We start from the raw sequence: 24,358 nt of genomic DNA on the forward strand, positions 1-24,358 counted from the left end.
CATTGCTTTCCAAGTAAACCAAGAGCCCGCTACTTTTTACTGGTTTAAAGAATTTTTCAAATCTGTTACATTTAAAACAAACATGTTTAAAATACACATCATGGATTCTCAAAATGGACACTCGTCCTCTTCTTTATTTTATTTTAAGATTTTTGCTCTCAGATGGATTTTTTTTAAAAAGGCAAAAACTGAAGTCCAAACTTAATCATGAGCACAAAAACACTTTATTTACAGGTTGAGGTGAGCAAACAAAATTGGATATCTGACACTAGATTTTTTTTGTATATAGATATACATGTTAAAAAATAATCACTAATAGAATCAAATTCTCACACATTTTACAAAAAGTGTTGAAAATAATATAAAACAGAAATACTTCAATGAGAACAACAAATCTCAAATATTTCAGATGAGTGTTGTATAAAAAATAAATCAATATTTAGTCAACAGACGGCTACATTGCCTTATCACAAGAAAACAAAATGCTGTTAGAAAAGAAAGCCAAGTTCAATTTGGTTCAAAAACCCCATGCTATATCAATTAAAAAGAGGAAACAAAGGCAACGGCCTATATTACATCAACACTGTTGAAATCAACATTGGGCCTGTGTCCAAACAACTCTGACAGGACACTGACAAGCGATATCACTTTCAAACAAACAGAAGCTTTATTTTTCTTGGACCTATTGGTCTTCCACTCAGTTCCTGCACTGCTGTTAAGGCCTCTGGACGTGATTCAAATACAACAGTCGCAGTGCCTGTAGGTTTTCCACTCTGGTCATACTGCAGTGACACAGATCCAGGGATGATGCTATATCCATAACAAAAATCATAGATTTCTTCATTTCTGATTTGGAATGGTAAGTTGACTAACTTTACACAGGTTGGACCATCAAAAGGCTGTATTGGGGGGCCAAAGTCACCACGAAAGCCATTACCCCTGTCCTGTGGAGCACGAGAGCCCCCGGCAAAGGGTTCGTAATTACGGCCTCCCTGGACCTGTACATTATTCATTGATATATTGCCATCATTAGACATCCTGAGGTCAGGGTACTCGTCAACTGAGTGGTAGGAGGCCTCATTGCTCCTGCCCAAGTGCTGCTCCTGTCTTGGCAATGGCCCCTGCCCCATTGCTGGATCAACACCCAACTGCTTCATCTGGGAGCGTGAAATGCATTTCAGTATGACTTCTGACCCAAGGAAGCGTTGTCCATTAAGAGAAAGTGCCCTTGTGGCCTCTGCCTCAGACCGGAAAAGAACCAAAGCCTTCCCGACCCCAGCACCATCATGGTCAAGAAGCAAGAACACCTTATCCTCTGTGATATTAAATCCAAAAAAGAAGTCGATTATCTCAACTTTCCTTACATCTAGTGGCATGTTCCGTACAAACATACACAGTTTCTCAGACTCGTAACGATCACTGGGGAAAGAGGGAGGCCTTTCCTGAAACCGTTCAGAGTTTCCAGGAGGACGGGCATCTGTGCAGTGAGACTCCAGAAGGGTGATCATGCTCTCTCTAGAGATTGGGCGGGTATAAATCAATCGATTGAAAAATAGTCTTTTTTCTTGCGATAAGGCCTCGCAGTAGTCACGCTGATTCTTGAACAGCACAAACGAAGATCTAGTTCTTCTTCCTTCATTGTCCATCAAGTGTAGGATCTGGTCATCCTCAAGCTTTGCATGCTGAAATAGCTTTTTTATGTCTTCTTTTTCCACGGTAAAGGACAGGTTGTCCAACAACACACAGTACTCATCGTCTGGAGCAATGAGCATCTGGGCCATAGGTGATTGTGACCTGGCATGGATTTGTGAATTCCTCTGATCACGAATGGGTGATCTCTCTCTTTCAACGTTGGTTCTGTTCACGACCATTGGAGGTCTGCCAGTAGTGCGATGCCAATCATTTGCTGTTGTCATGGAAATCTCAATATACCTTGACCCAATGTATCTCCTGTCCCTCTTCAGGCCTTCACTTGCATCCTCTCTTGTTGCAAATTTGACGAGGCCTCTCCCATTGTTTGAGCCATTTTCATTTTTTAACAAGACTATGTCATCAACAAGCAAACCACTGAAAAAATCACATACTTCATTTTCAGTCACAGAGAAAGGCAATCCTTTAAGAAACACACACAAGAAGTCATCATTACTGTTTGAAGCCCTCTGATGCTTTGGAGGGGGGGATTGACCTGATCTGCTACCTGATCTCCTGCCCACCTCAGGGCCAAAAGGTCTTTTAGCGGGTCTGGCATTCTCCTCAAATCGCCTCCTCTGATCCAGCTCTGCATTTTTTGCACTTCTTTCAAGCATGCTCTGCATCTCTGCTTTACTACTGAGTAGTAGTGCAACAGGGGCATCCTTGATGCAATTCCCCGACCGTGTCATGGCTCTTCTTGCATCTTCATCCGAAGCAAAGATAATAAAAGCTTCAGCTCGCTCCCCACCAATAATATGCACCCCTCCATCTGGAATTTTGAGGCCAGCGAAGAACTTGCGAATATCCTCAGTACCTGCTGTGACTCTCAGGCCTCGCAAACGGATGACGACTGCCATGCTGATGCACAAATAACAGCACCTGCAGACAGAAGGGTATAAAATAGCATTATTGCCAACTATTGGGCTTCTTTAGCTCAGCTTCTTTTTCCTGGGATTCCAACAGAAGACCAATGAATGTGAAAAGCAATGTGAGGTAAAGGTCATCAGTGACACGGTGACACTATTCATACCCATGTCCACAATAGCCACAACATAAAACCTAAAACTGCTAAATTAAGATATGTGAAGTTAACTACAACTGTTTAATGTACCACAACTCACACTCAATAGTAAAAGTCTGTTATACTCAACATCAACTATCTGCCCTTAGCTTGACTAATTCAGTAAAATATGACTAACAACCATTTCAAAACAAATTATTTTTACTCTACATTCAACCAAGTCCCACACAACATCATTACCAAACCATCAATGAAGAAACGAACAGCTCAGCCACTATATTTAAAGATGCACTCCAACTCTTGCTTTAACCTCTGAACACAGATCATCTAAGTTATCTATATGCCAAAACCACTTTAATCAATCAACCACTGGAAAACATTATCTAAAATAAGCAAAAACTCTTAAAATGATCCTATAAAATCCAACTTAAAATATATATGAATATGCATCTTCCAAATGAAACATGTCAAATGTCACCTCTTTAAAAAAAATCACAGCTGATAAAGTTTTTGTCTCCAGAAGACTAAATGACAAAACACGCCGCCTCCCAGAACACGACAATGTGAAGAGCACCAAACACAGACATCTTTTTATGTTTGTGACCGATCTTCCCCGACCAGAATTAATCCCTCATCCAGGTAATGCACATCTCAATGACAGTTCAAAAAGTTTACCAACAAGTACTTCCACTTAATTAAGCGATCAGTAAAACCAGAGTTGAACGAGTATTTCTCCATTTCATCTACTTCAGAATGGGACAGTCTTGATCCATTATGAATTAGATCTTGAAATGCAGGCATTTGCATCTGGTGCAGAGCTAATACACATCAAGGACAATGCCTATGTTTTCAACAGATAATATTTACAAGCCTCAGCAACATTAGCATCTGCTATAATCCAACCAATACAGCACCACATATGCCAGTCAAAAGCTACATGCCAAAAGGAAACAAAGTGACACTTAAAATATATGTCACATTATATTTGTATCCATTTTTACCAAAAAAGGCAGTTTTTGTATGTAGTCAGACTTTTACTTTAAATACAACAGTGTGTATCTGCTTTGATGTGATTAGATTTCAGTTTGAGTTGATTCAATATTGTATTCAAATAAAATCAATAAGCCCATAAAAGACAGTAAAAACTAGAGGTATGTACTTCACTCAGAGTGTGTATATCTGCCCAGTCGCACCAGTCCCCTTATGAAACATCTGTTCAAGTCACTCAATATTTATTTGGATCTGCACCAAACTGCACACACACATAAATATCAGTCCCTTAAACAAATCTGATACATTTCAATCAAGATCCATGGATTGTTATCAAAGACATAAATCTTGCGAAGTGGGAAAAAAGGTGACTCTGCCCCATGATCTGAATCAGCACCAAAATGAAATGGGTTCTTCCCTGACCCACGCTGCATCCTTCGGTAATCCTTCGGTAATCCGTCCAGTAGTAATAGATAGTGGAAGAAAACGGAGAAGTAACTTGATATATCAATATATAGCATGGCTAGACATGGCCATCCATACATGAAGCTTGTGTTAAATGCAACATGAACTTAACTGAGCACTGGCATGGAAACCTCAGAACAACTGATGTTAGCTGACTGCTTGCAGCCTGTGCAAATTAGTTAGTTTAAATGTTGTCACAGGGAAAAATGGCCAATCAGCAAATCAGAAGCACAACACCTAGGTATGGCTTCCTGGTTGTCAATCCATGTAGTTTACTCCATCTGGATCACCCAGATTTTCCCCACTTTCCCAAAATGTTCTCACTCCGAAGGTATAAAACCCAAACTGGTCCTCACCAGTGTGTACCCACACCCACGCGTGTCTCCAATACTCCTGAAGACACCATGACATTCATCTCCCCAAGAGGAAAACACGCCTGTAAGAACAAATGAAGGTACCCACGACTCTAGTAAAACATAGATCACACACACGGATGTCCCATGACAATAAAATCGCAGTTAGTCAATAACCGAAACTCGAAAATAAAATACACACACACCATCCGGGATAACCATGAGCGTAACTTCCTTTTTCCAATGCAATCGATTCACGATAGAGGCCACAAACACCGTAACACTGATTGTTTATACAAAGCTGCGCAAAATGTCGAGCTCGGCTATCGTTAGCTACGTAGCCCGCTAGGCCTCTAGCTCGTCCGAATCGACACTGTACTGCGTCAGCGTGATTACATCTCTGTATAACTCAAACCACAACACATCCACCTGACCAACGACTTCACTTACACAATTGACACCCGCGGATTATCGTGCAAAATCGAGAACAATCAGAACAAGAAAAGTTCAGCTTCGTGTCGACCTCGTCTGTGCAGCGCTCGAGCAGCGTGCAGCTACAGAGTGGCGTGGGAGATGTGTACCGCCACCTACTGGACCGGAGTGGGCGTGATGCTAATAGCATAGTACAGAACAGGTTTAGACTAGCAAATAAAACACATCATGTCACTCGTGCACATGATCTCTCAGTCTGACAGAATAATGGATTCTGTCATAATATCCACTCAAAGTCAAAGTCTTACACACCAAGCACAATAGCTGGTTACACTGGGCTCTGGCTGCTAACAGCAATGCTAAAAGGTCTAATAACTGTGTTGTTTTACTTTTATCCACATGCTTTTTAATGTAGTAGTCCGGGTTCGCGCCAGCTGTGCTCCCGTATCATGTGATGTTGTTGAACACAGCACCCACAGCCAGAGAGACCCTGAGAGGATCCATGTGGAATAAAAGGTTTCCAAAAAAGACATGTCCACGCTCCCTGCAGTGGATCACATTACCGGGCTTATTCTAATTCATAGGTCGGTCAAGCTGAGATACTTTCCGGGGCTTGGTTGTCGTGATCCAGCTCTCCTCCAACTCTTAGCTAGCTGTGTGAGCTCATGCTAGCGCTAGAGCACCAACACTGACCCAGGCTGAAGCTGCAGCAGCGACAGTGGAGCTACTGAGCGGACGATCATTTCCGACAGCCCCGTATGGATTTGACGTCGGCATACATCGTCGCTTGATGTTTTTCCAGAGGGTCGACTACCTGCGGTCTCGGAGATGGAGGAACCGTGCGACCTTAAGCACTTCGTAAAGTGAGTATCCCTGGAAACGATTGTTTGTACTCGCTTTTACGCTGATTCTGTTGGGAGCATTTTACTACACACAAGACAAAACATCACCAGCTAGCATGCTAGTAAAGCCGGGTGCACACAGACTCGAATGTACGGGTCCATTATTTCGCCAAAACGGAACCACATATCAGTCTGTTCCTGCTTATTCGTAAATCAGAAAAGTAACAGCCGAGAGCACAATATACTGAGACGAATCCAGTGTGGCCCAGAGATCGATAAGCAACACATAAGTTACAAGCACCAGAGTTAGCCCTGTGGCTGCTAGTTACTACACTTAGCTAGCCTAACTAGCGTTAGCTTCTGATGCTAGTGGGGCTCTCGGCTAGTCATCTGTATTTTTGTGTTTGCAGCTGAATAACACGTTTACTCACTGTCACTGTAATGCTTATGACATTTACTATTATGGAATTGTTTCCTAGTAAACATTAACAACACGAATTGTATAAAGCTCAACACGGTGTTTGGCTATCTGTAAAGATGGCCCACGGGAGCTCGCTGATAGTGTTAGCTTGCCCGAGTTAGCTTAGTTGGTATATCTGATATATCTGTGTTTATAGGTCAGAGTCACAGTCAAGTGTCTGCTTGTCCTCTCACTACTTATTATTATTATTAAGTGTAGTGTAGTGGGGTAAGTTAGCATGTCCTGCTAACATATGTATGTAAATCCTTAGGTTTGCTGTACATCCTCCACTCGTTTTCACAGTGGGTAGTAACATCCATTTAAAGGCCATGTTTTGGCTGCATCCACTCCTCCCGCACAGGCCATGCTTTAGTCACTTTCCCAATTTGCTTCAAAAGACTCACATCTTGTTTTCACACGCGTGTCGACGTGTTCTGTCTCTTAAATCCTCATTCTGCAGACACCCTCCTGTGTTCTCCAGGCTATTTGCTTTCGATTTACATTCATCACAATGAGATGCATGTCTCTTTTTCTCGCTCTGCATCGTCTGTTTTCATCTATCTTTGCCCCTGATCGGACCATTTGTAAACCGTGGATGCATGTAGCCTTTTATTTTTCTATGTTGCTGTGATGCAGCTTACGTCACTGCAGTCGAGATAAACAGCCCGCCAAGACGAGAATAGTGGAAATCTTTGTCGTAGCAGACCCATGCAAAACCTCCCTGCCACATTGCAACGATAACAGAAATGTCAGGAAGAGTCGCCTGCATGAGTCTTCAAATATTCAACGGCTGAAAGCATGTGATCCCACAGACTCTGTGACATGTTTTTCATTCATATATTTTGCTCAGGTTCATTGTTAAATACGTTCAGTCTATTCAACAAACACACATTTCTGCATTTGTTGGACTTCCCTTAGATGTTGGTGATGTAAAAACATCCTGAGAGACTAGGTGTAAGCTGTCATTGCAACCCTATCTTTCTTTTTGTCAGGTGTGCCGTCACTTTGGAGGGCTCATTTCTCTGAATTGGATTAATCTTGGCCAGCTGCCTCTTCAGGCCTACTAATCCTAGACGAGTTTCTCAATGGACACTCTGCTCAGGTCAGAGATCAGGTATTAGACAGCACAAAATGCACCTCACAGTGTATTTATCTTGTTAAGTGTAGTCTGATATGAATTTGGAGATCATTTTCACACGCTTACCAAGTAGTGTATTATTTTGGATGCAGTATGTGCACATCTTTCTTGTTGGTATCTCAAAGCAAATTACTGCAAGGTCATCCCAAGCCAGGGGCACTGTTATTATTTTGTTATTATTTATACACTGATATTTATTTGACGATTGGAATAAAAGTGTCATCAGCAAAATAAGGAGGGTTTTTTTCCAATTAGTAAAAACATGTCTTTTCAAGCCTTTATCTGTTAATTTACTCTTGTCTGCCCAGTGCAGAGAAGGTTGTGTATTGTAGCAACAGATACATTTTGCACAACATTTTTGCATGTGTGTGTATATATATATACATATGATATGCTATGAGAGAAATGCCCTATGAGTTCTATGTTTAGCAGGTCCAGTGCATCTGTGACTTGATTGTAGGCTGCTTGTTATAGCCCTTACTATGTAACTGATTGTCCCTGCACTAGTGTTCTGTTTGAAGGTCACACAGAAGAAGGAAGAAAAAATTGAATCCTTAAGGATCAAATGACCCAGTTGTTGCCTAGCACCCAAATCGAGTCAGCCCTAAGGACATCATGCTAACTATAATAAGACCAAAAGAGGGGGGTAAATCTGTTTTTTACATATTAAATGTGCGCTTATTTGTTTGTTTTTTTGTGATTTTTCACCCTTGTTTAAGGGACCCTCATAGATCATCTTAATACTGTGTTTGTTTACTTTGTGTCTTTAAAGTCGTTTGCTTAAGTTTTGTATTCAGTATGAATGAAATTAGTACAAGATACATTTTCCTAGAATAAGAAAAATAGTTAAGCTCCCATCAGCAAAGAATTTTTCTTTTTCCATGAAACACAAACTCTTTTTTTGTCACAAACTTGTTCCTAACAATAAAACGAAACCAGTCTGTAAATATAACCTTTGACCTTACTCAGCAGAAATATAGAAAAGTTAATGTAACATAGTAAACAACACATTCATTCAGGATCTGTTTTAAAGGTGTTGGTACCAGGGTAAAAAACACCTAAATTGCTGCGTGTGCAGGTATTACAGCTTTCATTCAGATGACACTGGTGGATTAGATCTACTCAATGTGGATGTGGCTATGCCCCAAGTTTCCAGCAGATCAGCATTTTTTGTGTGATCATGGAAAAAAGGCATCAGAACTAAATTAAATGTTTATCAAATTGTTATTCTAAGCAATGTGTAGTCTAAATGTGGTCGGCAGGGCACATTTGAAAACCATGATTCTTGTTCATTAATAATATATGTAAGAAAAACTTACATGCAAATTAGTTTCTGTCTTTTCTCTCTTTCATGTTCCCATTGTGTCCTTATGTAACCACAGAGAGGAGGGGAGTGGCGCCTCGGTAAGTTTTGATACAAGGATAATAAGCATTTTAGCAACCTTGTATTGATACACTTGTGTCTAATTTCATATTTTTTATAAAATTCATCTCAGAGATTTATTTGTTTTTTTCTATTATTGCAGGTGAAGGTAGAGGGTCTATCCAAGGCAGCTCTAATCAAAAGCCTGTCTCCCAGAGTGATGCTCTCCAACCATTTCTTGCCTAAGGGGACCAAGACAAAGGTCAACCTAGAGGATCAGAGTCGCCAGAAAGTGTCCTTCAGCTTCGCGCAGACCAAGAAGCCACTGCAGAGCCTGTTCTTCATCCCTACCAGCCCTGAAAAGTCTGTCCCCGAACCCCAGACTGCCCCAGACAAAGGAGGGCAGAGTACAGACAGTAAAACAGAACAAAAGCAGACACCCATGGTGCCAACATCAATAGAAGAGATGCCTCAAACACCAGTCTCCTCAGCCACTAAACTGAAACCGGACTTAGCAAAGATGCATTTCAAGAAGCAAATTCTCAGTGTCACTGCAAATGAAGAGAAATCCACACCGGTTATGCCAGAGGAGCAGCATTTACCAGAATCACAGGTTTTGCAAAAGTTAGCAAGTGAGACTGAATTCCCAACACCTCAGCCTCAGAATATCGTCAGTGTCTGCCCATCTGAGAATACTCACATTGAAGCTTCTGAAACAAGGGCAACCTTGAGCCTCAAGAAGCCTGCTGCTTCCTCAGGAAAAGATGCAGAGACTTCTAGCAGTACTGAGCCGGATAATAAGGTATACAAAAGGAAAACCAGGTCCCAGTCCGATAGTGCTCCCCCTGGCTCAGAATCTGATGGAGATTCAGTCCAGATGTCTTCCAGTCATATTTCTGTTGACTCAAAAAGTAAAACAAACTCTGACAGCAGAAGCAAAGAGGTAAAAAAGTCTTCCTCTGGTTCACATGTAGAGGAAAAGGAAAGAAGTTCTTTGAAGCGGTCAGAGAATCATGAAAGGTCTTCGAGTTACTCCAAATCAGACCGCGATTCGAGACATACATCATCACGATCAGCTCGATCAGACAAAGATCGCAGGAGGACCAGGTCTAGGTCACGGTCTCGATCACGAGGATCTCGAACTAGTTCATCTCACTCCAGATCAGAGAGGTCCAGAGGAGACAGAGGTTCGCGCTCTGAGAGATCATACTATCATGATTCTGACCGGAGATCACACAGGAGTTCTCCCCGCAGAGACAGAAGAAGCCCTCGTTCTCGCACTGACAGAACTCGAGACAGTTCTGACTCCGAGGATGACCACAGGAAGACGAGGACAAGGACAAGTGACTCGAGTAGATCGTCTGGTCATTCAAGCTCACACAAAGACTCAAAATCATCCTCCTACTCAAAATCTGAGAAAGTCTACAAATCTGCAGATTCTCCTCACTCTTTAGAGATGGATAAAAGAACACAATCATCAAGGTCTGAAAGGACATCAAAACGATTATCTGACTCTGATTCCCAGCGCAAGTGCTCTCCTGATCCGGACTCAAGTTACCGTAAATCTAGCAGCCATCACAAGGCAGAGACCAACAGCAAATCTTCATCTCACAGTCTGCATACCCACTCTCAAAGTTATGAAAAATGCCAAAAAAGCAGCTCCAGTGACTCTGATGTGGATCATAAGGGAAAATCACAAGCCTCTGACAAAAGCTCCAGTTCAGACGAGAAAAGTAAAAACTCCCTAAAGAAAACCAGTTGGCCAGACTGCAAACAGATGACACCCTCTAGATCGTCTGTGAAAACCACTGGACATGATAGACAATCAGATGATATCTTTCAGAGCTCTGGCAAAGCACCATCTTGTGCAACCACCACAGACATTTGTTCTCAAGTTAAAAAAGAAAAATCTGATTCCCATCAGGAAGGAAGTGAACAGACTTATCCGGACGTTAAGGAGATGGTTTCATGTACTGAAAAGGATTTGCAAGATTCATCGCCCAAAGGCGCAAAAGAAACTCAACCAGATCTTGAAATTGAGAATAATAATATCTCAGCTATAACCTCAAGTGAAAGCCTGAAGTATGTAAATGCTGCCCTGGAAAACTTGACGCACATTAACGATAGCCTTTCATCTAACAATCGACCACATGTGGACACTGGTGCAGTGGTCTTAGATTCAAGCAGTGTTAATGACAGTGTAGTGTGCAGCCAGGACACGAAAATCGGAGACTGTTCATCAGAGCCACAGTCCTTACCTTGTACAGCGGATATGCCTGCGGCACATGATGTCCAGTTTGAAGCAAAGACTGTTGAGCTGAATAAAGTTGATAAGCAGTCTGACTCAAGCGTTCTACTCAAACAGGAGTCGTCATGTCTAGAATCTGAGAACCAGCTGACATGTGGACAGCAAAGTATGGATCCTGTTAAAAAGAGCAGTGGAACTAAAAAGTCCCGGTGGGATATTGTCGGGCAGGACACCTCAGAGAGTGATAACTCACAGAGGACACTCAGCGCAGAGAGTAAACCGACTGTTAAAAAAGTAATCTCTGTCAAAAAAATTGAATTTTCTAAAGATAATAACCAACAAGACTCTGAGGGTAAAGATAACATTCAACAGGAAGCCGAAACACATTCCACACCGGTAAAGCAGACTAAGATCTCTAAGCAGGAGGTTGGCTCAGACAACACATCAGTGGCCGGTAAAAAAAAAGACCAAAGTGAGCCTTCACAAGCCAGCACCAGCATTGACCACTGTGACTTAAAACTGACGGATGAGCCTCTGCAGGTAAATGATACATCACAGGTTGATGCAGCTGCAGAGATTAGGAGTTGGAACGGAAACGATGAGCAGTTGAAGGATAGTTATCAAAAATGCAAAATGACGAAGAGAACATCACTTCATCAGGATGCACTGGGAGGACTGAGTGAGGCCAGTGACAGTGACAACTCGGAGTATGACTCAGATTGTGGCGAGGCCATAAAACGACTGCACTCTGTGGTGGTGGTGCCAAAGAATTCTTCCCTAACAATGGATGCACATGACGCAGGAGCGTCTTGCAGTCCTATGAATATTTCAGAACTGCACAATGATCATATAGCACCTGATGTGAATATGCATGAAATCCCAAACCAGGTCAGCTCTCAACAAAGCCAGGGGAGTCTTCCCACTGTATTTGGAGAGAACAGTGGTCCAGCTGCTGGTGCAAATGATTTATCCAGCAGCCGTGTGTGGTGCCAGTCCCAGAGCAATATGATTGACAGCACCAGTCATTCTGAGGGGTCCAGCACCGTCAGCGCCCTGCCTTACACTGCTGGTCATATCAGTGCCCATGGAAGTGCCACAGATTCTGCCCACAGCCACGATACTTCCAGACATTGTGAACCAGGGCAGAAACAGTCTGTTTTAGGTGAGCATATGTACGCACATATAAATGACCATAGTGGACTCATATGTTGGGATTTTTCGCAACCAGAGCAGCCAAGTAGTACATACCAGCAACCTGATAGCAGTCATGGGCCACAGCTACTGAACACTAAATTGACAGGAAGCTTTTCCAAGGAACAGGAGCACAGGCAGAGTACTGTCGCCTGGAACCATCAGTCTCCAAACATGCAGACTAGCAGAAAACTCTACCTCCATGCACATGAACATTATCAGGATCCTGCAGGTGAGATCCATCCTGATTCCCTAACTAATGACCATGACGACTACAGTGGGGATAAATCATCAAATCTTAGTAAATCAGTTGTTGAATGGACTGGACTTAACATCACAGGGTCATCAAGCTTTGTACAAGGTCATGAAATAAGTAGCAATAGCAGAGGCTCTGTTGTGCCCGATCCCCCGAGAGAAGACAACTTTAGACCCCACAGAGGTCGAGGGCCTCCCAAGAAACGGCGTCCAGAGATCGAGTCGGATTCGGACAACGAGGCAGAGGCTGGCCCTGCAGGCAAAAGGGACCGTCAAGGAGAGGCTGACACCCCCAAGGAAGCTCCTGTGAAAGCTGAGGTGCTCCGTCCATCGCTCATGCTGCAGGACTTTCGAGATGCCAATAAATGGAAAGAGCATTCCAGGTCTAAAAAGATGCCCCCATACTTTGACTTGATTGAGGAAAACTTGTACTTGACTGAGAGGTAAGATGTTGTCCAGCCTGTTTGCCACAATATCCAACTTTTTAAAAGAATTGACTAACCTCATGGTAAAATGTTTTAGTGATTTAAGGTTCAAGACTTGAAAGTTTATAAATATTATTTGCAGAAAGAAGAGCAAGTCTCATCGTGATATCAAGAGGATGCAGTGTGAGTGCCCAGTGTTGCCCAGAGAGGAGCGCTCGAGGGGAGCATTAGCATGTGGGGAAGACTGTTTGAACCGGCTTTTGATGATTGAGTGGTAAGTTGATTATTACTGATAAAGCTGTGCCACAACATTCAAGAGGGTTCTTAATCTAGAAAACCCGGGAACTTCAAGAAACGCTGTCTATATTCTTGGCACTAAAATGATTTTCAAATTATTTTGAGATGCTGACAAGTTATTTTTGTTGCTTGCAAAGTGAGCAGAATGCCTTTATGTATTTATATGTTTATATATTTATCATATTATTCTGTTTACTCTTGTTAATGCTCGTTACTCTTGTTTTTTAAATTACTATTTATTTTTGTTCTTATACTTTGTGCTCCTTTTCTTGCTCAACTACCGGATGCCTAAATTTCCCTTGGGATTAATACAGTATCTAATTTTATATCTGTCTAGCTTAAGCAATAGGAAATCTACATGCTGCTCCTTTTAAGACAAGTCTGTCTAAATCATGTGGTTTACCATATAAATTTAGCAAATTCTGTCAACAGCTCAGCCAAATTTGTTAAAAATCACCAGGATCCGGGCGTTAACATTTTAAAATATTTTCTTTCCAGCTCATCTCGGTGCTTGAATGGAGTCTACTGCTCTAATCGTCGCTTTCAGATGAAACAACATGCAGACTTTGAGGTTATCCTCACAGAAGACAAAGGCTGGGGACTGCGGGCAGCCAAAGACTTGATTCCGTGAGCCAATTACACTTCAATGCAAATAAATAAATAAACAGTTTTCTACCATTTCATATAAAAAGGGTTCATAACAGCCTACATACTTTAGACTGCATCATGAAGGTGTTTTACTGAGTCCACCTTTTGTGTTTTAAAAACATAATTGAATTGCAATAAAACACATTCACCATTTGAGTAAGTTAAAGATCTAAAAAAGTTTTGGTTGAAAAACACATAATTGTATAACCTGTTTGTTTTTATTGCTATCTCAGAAACACCTTTGTACTGGAATACTGCGGTGAGGTGTTGGACCACAAGGAGTTTAAAACAAGAGTAAAAGAATACGCTCGCAACAAGAACATCCATTACTACTTCATGTCTCTGAAAAATAATGAGGTAAGACATTATTTGACATATTGCAAATAAGGTTAATATTTAAACTGCAGTCTGGTATAATTATTCCGGTAAAGTGCCCGGCAGAAATACTTGACATTGAATTTTGTCTCCTCAGATCATTGATGCCACACTGAAGGGTAACTGCTCCCGGTTTATGAACCATAGCTGCGAACCAAACTGTGAGACCCAAAAGGTACAGTGGTCAAATGAAAACTGTGTGATTATACATGTTCAGGTTACTGAAAGCTGAATTCCTCTTGATATATTTCTTTTGTCCCATTTTAGTGGACTGTTAATGGTCAACTTAGAGTCGGGTTCTTCACCACCAAGGCTGTCCCTGCAGGAACTGAGCTGACATTTGATTATCAGTTCCAGAGATACGGGTACTGTTTTATTTTTCCCCCACGCTTGTATTTTGTACAACATAATAGATAGGGTCATGAAGAGTGGCTATTCAACCCTTTAAACTGGAGATTGTATCTTTAATTTAATCTCACAATTCTTACATTTTATTTAACCCTTCAGCAAAGAGGCACAGAAATGCTTCTGTGGTGCACCCAGCTGCAGAGGCTTCCTGGGCGGTGAGAACAGAGTTAGCGTTCGAGCAGCTGGAGGGAAGATGAAGAAAGACCGCAGTCGAAAGAGTGCCCTCACCACGGTCAGTTCTTTCTTTCAGATCTGGAAGTATCTCTGTTCATTATCTGTTTGACAGGCCTCTGATGATGGTGTTCTTGTATACTGTATACAAGTTTATATGAGAGTTAGACTAAGCCATGTATTACAAAAATAAGTATCTTTAAAACACAACTACTAGCTACTAAAGTAACACCAACCCAGTAACATTTTTGATTTTATATATTTTTTCCTATAATGACAGACTTTCTTGGTATATGATGACATATTGACTAGTTAATTGCTGCAAATAATGGAAATGTTTTTAAACCTGTTTCATAACAAGGACAGTAACTTATTAATCGTCTTATAACACCATGCCATTACCATTACTCATGTGCCATAATTAAATTTGTAGTAAATTGTATTTGAACACACCTCAATGTCTCCTCATGCAAATATGTTACCAATATACTTAACAATGATATTGTCCTTCCACAGGTTGATGAGGAGCTGGAGGCGTTACTGGAGAACGGAGAAGGCCTGTATGATGAGAAACAGGTGGTGTCTCTCTGCAGACTAATGGTCCGAGTGGAAACCATGGAGCAGAAACTCATCTGTCTCAAGCTCATACAAGTAAGACTTCCGTCATTAATGACTGGCTTCATATAAACAGTCTATTTTTGTATGTGTTGAGATATTATTTGTTGTTATCGTTTGCTCTAGTTAATATGTTTGTGTTGTACAGGATACTCAAAACCCATCATGCCTGAAGCAGTTTTTGGACCATCATGGATTGTCTTTGCTGTGGATCTTCATGGTGGAGCTTTCTGAAGCCAAAGGCAACAGTGCCAATAACATCAAACTGCAGTTAGAGGTGACATATTGAATTGATTTAGCATTAAGAGCGATCATATATACAGTGATCTCCTGTTTGATAACCAATAATTTATTTTGTTGACAGATTATGAAGACCCTTGGTGTGCTTCCCATCTCGACTAAAAACATGTTAGAGGAGAGCAGAGTCCTGACCTTCATTCAGCGATGGGCCCAGACAAAAACTCTCCTTCACCCTGCAGAGATGGACGGCTACTCCAGTGAGAACACCTCCCGCGCTCAAACACCCCTTAACACTCCCGATGGGTCCTCCACCAAAATGGGACCAGAGTTGGACGCCGACGCCTCCAAACCTGCTGTGTTCCGCCGCCTTAAAATCATCAGTGAGAACAGTCTGGACAGTGCACTCTCTGACGCCAGCAAAGCTTCTGATGGGAAGGAGGAGGATGATGAAGATGACGATGAGGAAGAAGATGAACCCTCGCACGCAGGACTTCCTGATAGCAAACAGTTGAAGGCAGACCCAGTGTTTGAAGCTGCAGATCCAACAAAAGATGCAACAGAGGAGACAGAGAAGGAGGTCAAAGAGGAGACAGAGGAGAAAGAGGAAAATGAGGAGAAAGTGGAAAAAGAGGAGAAAGAGGAAGAGGCAGCAATGAGTTCAAGCAGCCAGGACCAAGCTCAAATTGAGGAGGTAAATGAAAAAATGGAGCTGGATTTGGAGAAAAAGGACATTGAGATGAAAGAGGACACAAGTGAGGTTCTGAAGGATGAACTTCAGACTGAGTCAAAGGAAACTAGTGAGGAACAGGAACATGTGGTGGAGCAGACCAGTCTGGAAGTGACAGAAAAGGCTGAACTGGAAAGTGACCAGTCCGCCGTAAAAATTACTGAACCAGAAAGTCATCCCATCAAAACAGAAGTTGCTGATCTTCCATCTGAGCAGCCTTTAGAGCAGATGGAACCTCAGACAGAGACACAAGAGGCTGACAAACCTCTTGGCAATGAGGTTCAACCTGGTGAATCTGCTACTGATGTTCTCCCAAGCACTGAGATCCCAGAAGCCACTATGTCCTCTGAGGTCACAGTAGCCCCCGTAGACCCATCAGTGATAGGAACTCCTTCTCAGGATGAAGAGGAAGGTGTCTCTGATGTAGAGAGTGAGAGAAGTCAAGAGCCGCAGCTCAATGCTTTGGACATTTGCGGCATGGCTACCAGGCTTCTGGAGAGCTGGAAGGATCTAAAGGTAAGACAATGTTAAACATGCAGTAAAATGTGAAGTATTACACCTTTTCTGTTGTTATCTGTTTGTATGTTGTAGTTTGAAGGGTGGACTCAAAGTTGTGCTTGTCCTTTTAGGAGGTGTACAGAATACCAAAGAAGAGTCAGGTGGAAAAGGAAGCAAATGGTAAGTTAGTCCAATGCTGATTTCTGGTATAGAATTTCCTACACATAACTTTGGCTAAATCAGATTTTCATCACAGATCGTAGTCGAGATCGAGACACAGCCTTGACGCCGCGCACCACCTCTGGTAGCCGAGAAAGGGAGCGGGAGAAGGAGAGAGAACGCGACAGAGAGAGAGATTATGACAGAGATCGAGACAGAGATAGAGATAGAGATCGAGACCGAGACAGAGACAGAGACAGAGATCGAGACTGGGACAGGGATCGGGATCGGGATCGTGACCGCGACCGTGATCGTGCCTCTGACAAAACTCCCCGAAGCTCTGAAAGACGGAGGAGACGCTCGGCATCTCCACCACCATCATCCTACGAAAGAAGCAGCAGACGCACTGAGGAACGGTACGAAGTCTCATCACTGAGGGAACGCTGAATTTTAACTTTGTATAAGTGCTATTATAATTGTGTCATTCAACTGTCTTACATTCTAATTTCTTAAAGGTTTGATCCATCAAACAGCAACAAGACACCAAGGGGAGTTGGTGGCAAGGAACGCAACAAGTTGTCTACAGAGGAACGTAGAAAACTGTTTGAGCAGGAGGTTGCCCAGCGGGAAGCCCAGAAACAACAGCAGCAGCTACAACAACAGCAGCAGCAGCAGCAGCAGCAGCTTCAGACTATGGCTTATGACCCTGCTCTGGCTTATGCCTCTAGCCCTGGCTTCATCACCTACCCTCCTGGATATCCCATCCAGACCTTTGTGGATCCCACCAACCCCAATGCAGGCAAAGTACTACTCCCTACCCCTGCAGTCGAACCCACCCTGAACTATGAAGAGACCCCTCCTCAGCGTCTTGTCTCAGACCTGGGTCTTACCTCTCCATCCTCCACTTCCCAAGCCACTCCAGTCTCCAATCTCCCTCAGCACATCACCACCGCCAACCTCACCACTGGAACCCCCCAGCAGTATGCCCAGCCAACTGTAGCAACCCAGGATGGAGGTGTAGCTGTCCTCTCTGTACCGGCCCAGACAGCCCCTCAAGTTCAGAGCCAGCAGAGCTACACCACTCTTTGGGACCCAACCACTCAGCAAGCAGTGACCGTGCAGACCCAGCCAGCGCAACAGTATGCCACAGCTCCTGCACAGGCCCAGACACAGACAGCTATCTATTACCAGGGCCAGCCATGCCAAACCATTTACAGCATCCCTACCGCCTACCCACAGGCTAACACTCCAGTCATACAGGTAGGGTCCCTTGTACTAAGTAGTTCCTGAGGATGTATCACTGTTTCTGCATTTTAAATTTTGTAAAAGTTTGCCATTTTTTTATCATTCACCATATCATGAGATATAATAAAGCTGCTACATGTAAGGATGCAAATGTTACATTTACTATCTGTATTTCATTTGTATTATCTTTTAGTGCACTTGACTCTCCTTAAAATATTTTTGGAACATCTGCAGGACCTGTCTGATGTGATTGTTCTTTGTGTTTGTGAAGGCGTACACTGAACCCACAACCAGCTACCTTCATGGCCAGTCCGTGTATCCTGCCCATCAACAGGGAGTGGTGGTGCAGCAGGGAGGCACTGTCACCACCATCGTCACATCCCAAACTGTGCAACAGGTAATACATTCACATACCTCGTCTTTAAAGGTCCGTAAAATCTTAATCTTATTTTCCAGTTGAAACATGATAATGGGGACAAAATACAATATGGGATATTTCAAAATTGTTTTCTGAAATGGTTATGTCTTGGTTTTGAGTTGCATGAAGTAAATTTTAAAAATGTACTGTAATAGTTTTAAAGCTGCATACAATCTTGTAAGAAGTTTCAATTGGTCTTTGCAAATTATATATTTTTTCTCAAGCTTCCAAAGTTAACTATTGTCTCAGTGTGGCCACAAGGGGGTAGTATACATCTAAAATATACATTTGTGTGGGTCCTGTCTCATACAGTGACAAAGCACCTTTTAAGATTGAACAAATGCTCAGTGGGGTCCTGTCTGATAATAGATAAGGACAATGTCAGATTGCGCATTTTTCTTCAGTGTGTCAATTCTTTCTACATAGCTGCACGTGTATTCATTCTTAAATCAGCTTGTCTCTCGCACTGACACTCGCACTCTCACACACAAACAGTGTCAACGGACACATGTGTAAAGCCAGACAGGGTAAAAGCAACAGAATTTGTAAACGTAGACCTTGTATGGAGAGCAAGAGGAGGTGGCGGGGCGCACTCCACTCGGTTGGCAGCATAAATGATAGAGACACAGAGAGGAGCAGTAAATGACTGACGGAGCAGGTAACAACTGTAAAACATTACTTTGTTATGGTCCAAGCATGTATGAAAACCCCCAAAATGAACGCTGTAAGCGTATTACTTGATCACTATACCCAAATGATTTAAACAGCATTTGTATAGGAACGAGTCTGCCCCAAGTGTTTTGATACATATAAACGGTTGATGACTGTATCCATGATCACTATATCCGGTTTCCACTGTACTTGCAAGTGAAGCTTTGTGGATTTACTTTGGATACATATATTTTACACTTCTTCTTCTCCCTAGGAAATGATTGTTCCCAACAATGTGATAGATCTTCCTCCACCCTCTCCTCCCAAACCTAAAACTATCGTCCTACCTCCCAACTGGAAAGTGGCTCGGGATCCTGAAGGCAAGATCTACTACTACCACATTGCCACAAGGTTGGTACGGCAGTATGTTGATGTAGAGTGTGTTTGAACCTCTAGAAAGGCCCTTCATGTATTTCTATGTCACATCACATCCTTCTGCACTTCAGGCAAACGCAGTGGGACCCTCCCACCTGGGATGGGAGTAGCGACAACACTAGTGTGGACCATGAATCTGAGATGGACCTGGGAACACCGACCTATGATGAGAATCCTTCCAAGGTGAGATTTTAGCTGAGATTTCAACCAAAATTGTGAAAACTACATTGACTCATTTGACGAAGAAGATGAGGAATCAGCTTTTTCTTGTTTGGTTCTCAGAAAGTTTGCGCTTGAATGCAAAACATAATTATAGTGTTTCTTCCTTGATGTAATTGAAGATGCTGCACCAGTGATTACTTTCAGCTGTGTCTCCAGGAAAAAAAAAAAAAAAAACCATCAGCATAACACCATGTTCAGAGAGTGTTACATTCTCGCATGTGACTCCTCCTGCAAATGGCTCATTAGAATCTGGACTTGAGATTTGAAGAGAGAATGCGCCCACCCCTCCCCCTCCTCGGCTGTCTGTCCCTTTGCCTGAAGGCTGTACAGGGAGGGGTGGCTCTGCTCATCTCCTCTTCCTCTGCCTCGTTTGTTTTCCCGCTTCATTTTTATCCTAACTTTGAGTATATAATGAAAGCCATCTGGAGGACCTAGCATTAATTTATATGTGGTTTCTTAACTACGCAAGTGTCCCTTTTTCACATGTGTCTTAAAAAGCTGTGAAAAAAAACATCAAAACTGAAATGGAAATATCCATTTTTTTATGCAAAGTTTCTTGCCAGCAACGAGGTCATGGACCATTTCCCAGCATGTGTTTAGACAGTGGTGGTGTCCATGTTGAACGTTTAAAACGACGGCACATGCTGCTCTGCACATGTACGCTGTTCGGTTTCACTGTTTCTGGTTTTTTGTCCTTGGCACTGTGTTTGTGTGTGTGTGTGTAAATTCTTCGTGCTTTTGATCCTCACCACTTTGTTGTGGGTGTAGCCAGTCAGCTGTTGCCTGCCTGCCTTTGTTGTTGAAGGCTGAGGCCGGAGAGGGAGCATCCTGGCAGGATATCCCTGCTTTCTGTCAAGTGGCTGGTGAGCAGGTGCTTTTTGATACCCCACTGACATTGAGAGCTACTGTTCTGCAGCCAGTCGCCATGTTTGATTGAGCTGGCATACAGGTGGAGCCTCACATGTGGGTATAATGGTTATAGAAAATGACTGCTGGGTTGCATGTATGACACATTAATTCTGTCGTCCACTTTCTCTAAAAAGAAAGTTATGAAAGTGGATTTGGATGGGATTTAATTTTCAACAATTTACAATTTCAAAGACAAGCCAAAGTAACATAGTTCCAAACAAGCATTTAATTAAAATGATTTCTCTCTGCTTCCATGTTGTCACAGTTCTCCACAAAGACGGCTGAAGCTGACACTTCAAGTGAACTGGCTAAAAAGAGTAAAGAGACATTTCGCAAAGAGGTGAGCCAGAGTCTCTGCCAACACTTTTCCCAATGAAGTTATTTAACTCCAGATGTTTTGATTTTCTAGACCTCTCCACCTTTGCCTATCATGCAGTGACTGTCTTCTATCCACCCAAGCAAGTTATAATTTGCTTTGACATATTATTCTCTGTACTTGTCTCATTTGTGTGTGTGTCGTACTCAGATGTCCATGTTCATCGTGCAGTGTTTAAACCCTTATCGGAAGCCAGACTGCAAATTGGGACGCATCAGTAACACAGAAGACTTCAAACACCTGGCTAGAAAGGTACGATGACACAATATATCTGTTTATACAAGTGGTTAGCATTTCCATTAATCCCCAAGAAGCTCTCAACCTTCTGTTGGCCTCTACGTGGCCAAAGCACAATGGAAGTATTGGTCAGCTTTTAACTTAAAAGGAAAAGTTTTCAAAGTTTCCCTCAAACCAGAACTAAATAGTTGAGCTCCCACGATTTCTTCTCTCCAGCCAAATGTTTTTGTGCTCTGCCTCTGCAAGAGACTAGAAACATATTGTACATGTAAACTATTATCTGCCTCTCGTTTGTTTTACTCATTCCTTTATAAAAGCTCCTTGCAACAGATTTCATCTCTTCAAAAGGCTTTTTTTTGTCTATGGTTCCCAGTGGGTCCATGGATTGTGAATATGAGGAGTAGTTTGCATTTGTTGACGTGCCAGGACTCTGAGGACATGGGCACAATAAACAAAAAGACGATCTGGGTTAGAGATTATGTTTTATTGTTTCAAATATTAAAGAGCATAGTCAATAATAGAGAATTAACAATCCAACATTACATTTTTATCTATTTCCACCAAGAAGGTTACTTTTTTTGTTTTGTTTGTCTGTCTTTAAGTTAGCAGAATTACAAAAAGCTTTTTGACAGACTACAACAAAACTTGGTGGATGAATGTGATATGGGTCAGGAACAACCCCATTCAATTTAGGTGTGGATCCGAATAAATGGGCAGATCTAGGAATATTTTTTCACTTTCTCCGCAGGGTTTCCTACAGAATTCATCCAATTCACTGTAGTCTTTTGATAAGAAACATGTCTTAAGTTTTTCTTCGTTTCTGATCTTCCAGCTAACTCACGGAGTAATGAATAAAGAGCTGAAAGCTTGCAACAACCCTGAAGACCTTGAGTGTAACGAGAATGTGAAGCACAAGACCAAGGAGTACATCAAGAAGTACATGCAGAGGTTCGGCTCTGTGTACAGGCCCAAGGAGGACACAGAGGTGTACTAGCCTCAGAGGCCAGAGCTGCTACACTAATGCTCTGCGTTAACACAGGAGAAGCACATATTTGCCTTTCCCTTCATGTATGATCTGGCCAGCCTGAATGGTGAAGTAGTTTCTTAGCTGTATTTATGACTAAGAATTGCACCTGCTGTCCGGGGAGCTGTCCAGGGCCCCATGGATCAGGCGGCAGGGGCCCACTCATTCTGGAGACTGTCAGAGACTCGAGTGCTGCCAAACGAGCCGAGACTCAAGGTGCAGTGTTCTCAAAGGACGACACTGAGCGGTGCTACAGAGACTCATGTTCTCACTGACTGTTTGGTTTTAAGCGTTTGTTTTTTTTCCATTTGTGGCTCTTAAATGTTCTCGAGATGATCACCTCAATTCCACTTTTAAAACTCTTCCAGCCCTGATTGAGGATGACTCAATGGAATCATCTTTGTTATCGTGTATATCAAATTCTTTGTTACTTTCCGCTGTTTCCAAAATGGTTCAATGACAGAACTGTCCAGCTCATGCCCACCCACTCACAGCCTCCTTTTTCATTGTGCGCATCACAGCCCCCTTCCCTGCCACTGGCTCTGTATCTGGTGCTGCTTTTAACTGGGCTGTGGAGGTCCAAGCCTCCACTCCTCAAACCCTGCCTTCTTAACCATAAGATTCTGGAGCCTGTGTTGTTACATGAATGCATGATGTCGGCTGAGGTCAGAGCGGTGTCCTTAAGGAAATTCCTACATTTTCCATGTCTCCTGCTTTGAGATCTGTGCCCTTACCAGGATGAGCTTTTACTTTCACAGATCAGATGTGACTAGCAGGTTGTTTGAAGGGTTAGTGATTCATATTTCCACGTCTTTTATCAATTTATATATAATAATGGGAGCAGGGTTTGAATGCAATGTTTGGTGTGCTGTTTAACTGTCTATTCATTTTCCCTCATTTCCTGTATCTCCTTTCCCATCTTGTGTTTTCTTCTCATAAGAATTATCTCGAAAGTTGAAGCATTGCAGTTTTAACAATTTTCTAAACATCTTGTGTGTTCCGGTTCTTTTTTATCACTGTTGGTCCGAGTTTGACACTGATTAATTTCCAAGCGTTTTACAGTGGTCAAGTTTAGCCTCACTAGCATTAGGTTACCAGTTTGTTGCAGCCTATTAAAATGCATTAAACAAGTTTTCAACATATGTACATTGCTTTATATGTGAATATATTGAATAATAGTTTTGGGAATGTTTAAATAAGCAGACACTTTGTAAAAGGACTATCATTTCATGGTTGAAAGTGTAAATATTGTAATGTAAAATTACCAAAGCTGTACACAGGAGAGTAGGGTCAGGGAGCACAGTGAGCCCACCTATTCTCACCAGCTCAGCCCTCCTGATGCAGTGACCACATCACTCTGTCAAACTTTGGACCCCACTGACTCAGCCCTTTATTTTATTTCAGTGGTGGGGGTGATTCCCCATGTTTTCTTTCTCTTGTTATTTTTCTATGTACAAAGTAAGTTTCACCCTACTCTACTGTAAGTATTGTGTAAGCACATTGTCATACTGAGTGTACAAACATTTTAAAAGATAATAAACTCTTTTTGTAAAATTATAGCCACTTCCCCGTTGGATTTCTTTCTCTTGGGTGTCAGTTTAACAGACTCGAACAGATCTAAGCAAATGTGACGACCCATTCTCACATGATTAACTGCTGAGTGCACACCCAGTCCCATTTTAGATGGGCTCGCTCCTCTAATAAAGGGTGCACATGGCATTAGGGCCACTGCAGCACATATTTGCAGTGTTGAGCCAGATGTGTGACCCCTGTGAGGGGAAATCAAAGTGATCGACTGCCTTCATTAGAGACGTTATGTGCACTCTAA

The 24,358-nt window shown here is 42.3% G+C and overlaps 2 protein-coding genes across 5 annotated transcripts; one reads left to right on the forward strand and one right to left on the reverse strand.

Annotated features, from left to right (window-relative positions):
- Positions 1-205: 205 nt before the first annotated feature.
- On the reverse strand, positions 206-5,106 carry rbm12bb (RNA binding motif protein 12Bb). The gene is made up of 2 exons (XM_020092869.2): positions 4,972-5,106; positions 206-2,571 (listed from the first exon to the last, which is right to left on the reverse strand). Exon 2 carries the CDS (start codon positions 2,547-2,549, stop codon positions 651-653), a length of 1,899 nt encoding a protein of 632 aa, XP_019948428.1. The 5' UTR covers positions 2,550-2,571; positions 4,972-5,106; the 3' UTR covers positions 206-650.
- Positions 5,107-5,353: 247 nt separating this feature from the next.
- On the forward strand, positions 5,354-24,087 carry setd2 (SET domain containing 2, histone lysine methyltransferase). Of its 4 annotated transcripts, none has more exons than XM_069537010.1 (22): positions 5,410-5,816; positions 7,248-7,369; positions 8,776-8,797; positions 8,920-12,893; positions 13,018-13,149; positions 13,671-13,799; positions 14,054-14,177; positions 14,293-14,370; positions 14,463-14,560; positions 14,703-14,835; positions 15,291-15,425; positions 15,538-15,666; positions 15,754-16,872; positions 16,986-17,034; positions 17,111-17,429; positions 17,529-18,273; positions 18,530-18,655; positions 19,602-19,738; positions 19,834-19,945; positions 21,159-21,233; positions 21,420-21,521; positions 22,339-24,087. In XM_069537010.1, the coding sequence occupies exons 2-22, from the start codon at positions 7,341-7,343 to the stop codon at positions 22,498-22,500; spliced, it is 7,929 nt and encodes a 2,642-aa protein (XP_069393111.1). In that variant the 5' UTR covers positions 5,410-5,816; positions 7,248-7,340; the 3' UTR covers positions 22,501-24,087. The 4 variants fall into 4 exon arrangements, with proteins under 4 accessions (XP_069393109.1, XP_069393111.1, XP_069393113.1 ...); XM_069537012.1 differs by having other exon boundaries at positions 5,608-5,816; positions 8,724-8,797; XM_069537011.1 differs by having other exon boundaries at positions 5,677-5,816; positions 7,248-7,357.
- The last annotated feature ends 271 nt before the right edge of the window (positions 24,088-24,358 follow it).

Source organism: Paralichthys olivaceus, chromosome 13 (assembly GCF_024713975.1).
Source record: "Paralichthys olivaceus isolate ysfri-2021 chromosome 13, ASM2471397v2, whole genome shotgun sequence".
NCBI classification, from domain to species: Eukaryota; Metazoa; Chordata; class Actinopteri; order Pleuronectiformes; family Paralichthyidae; genus Paralichthys; species Paralichthys olivaceus.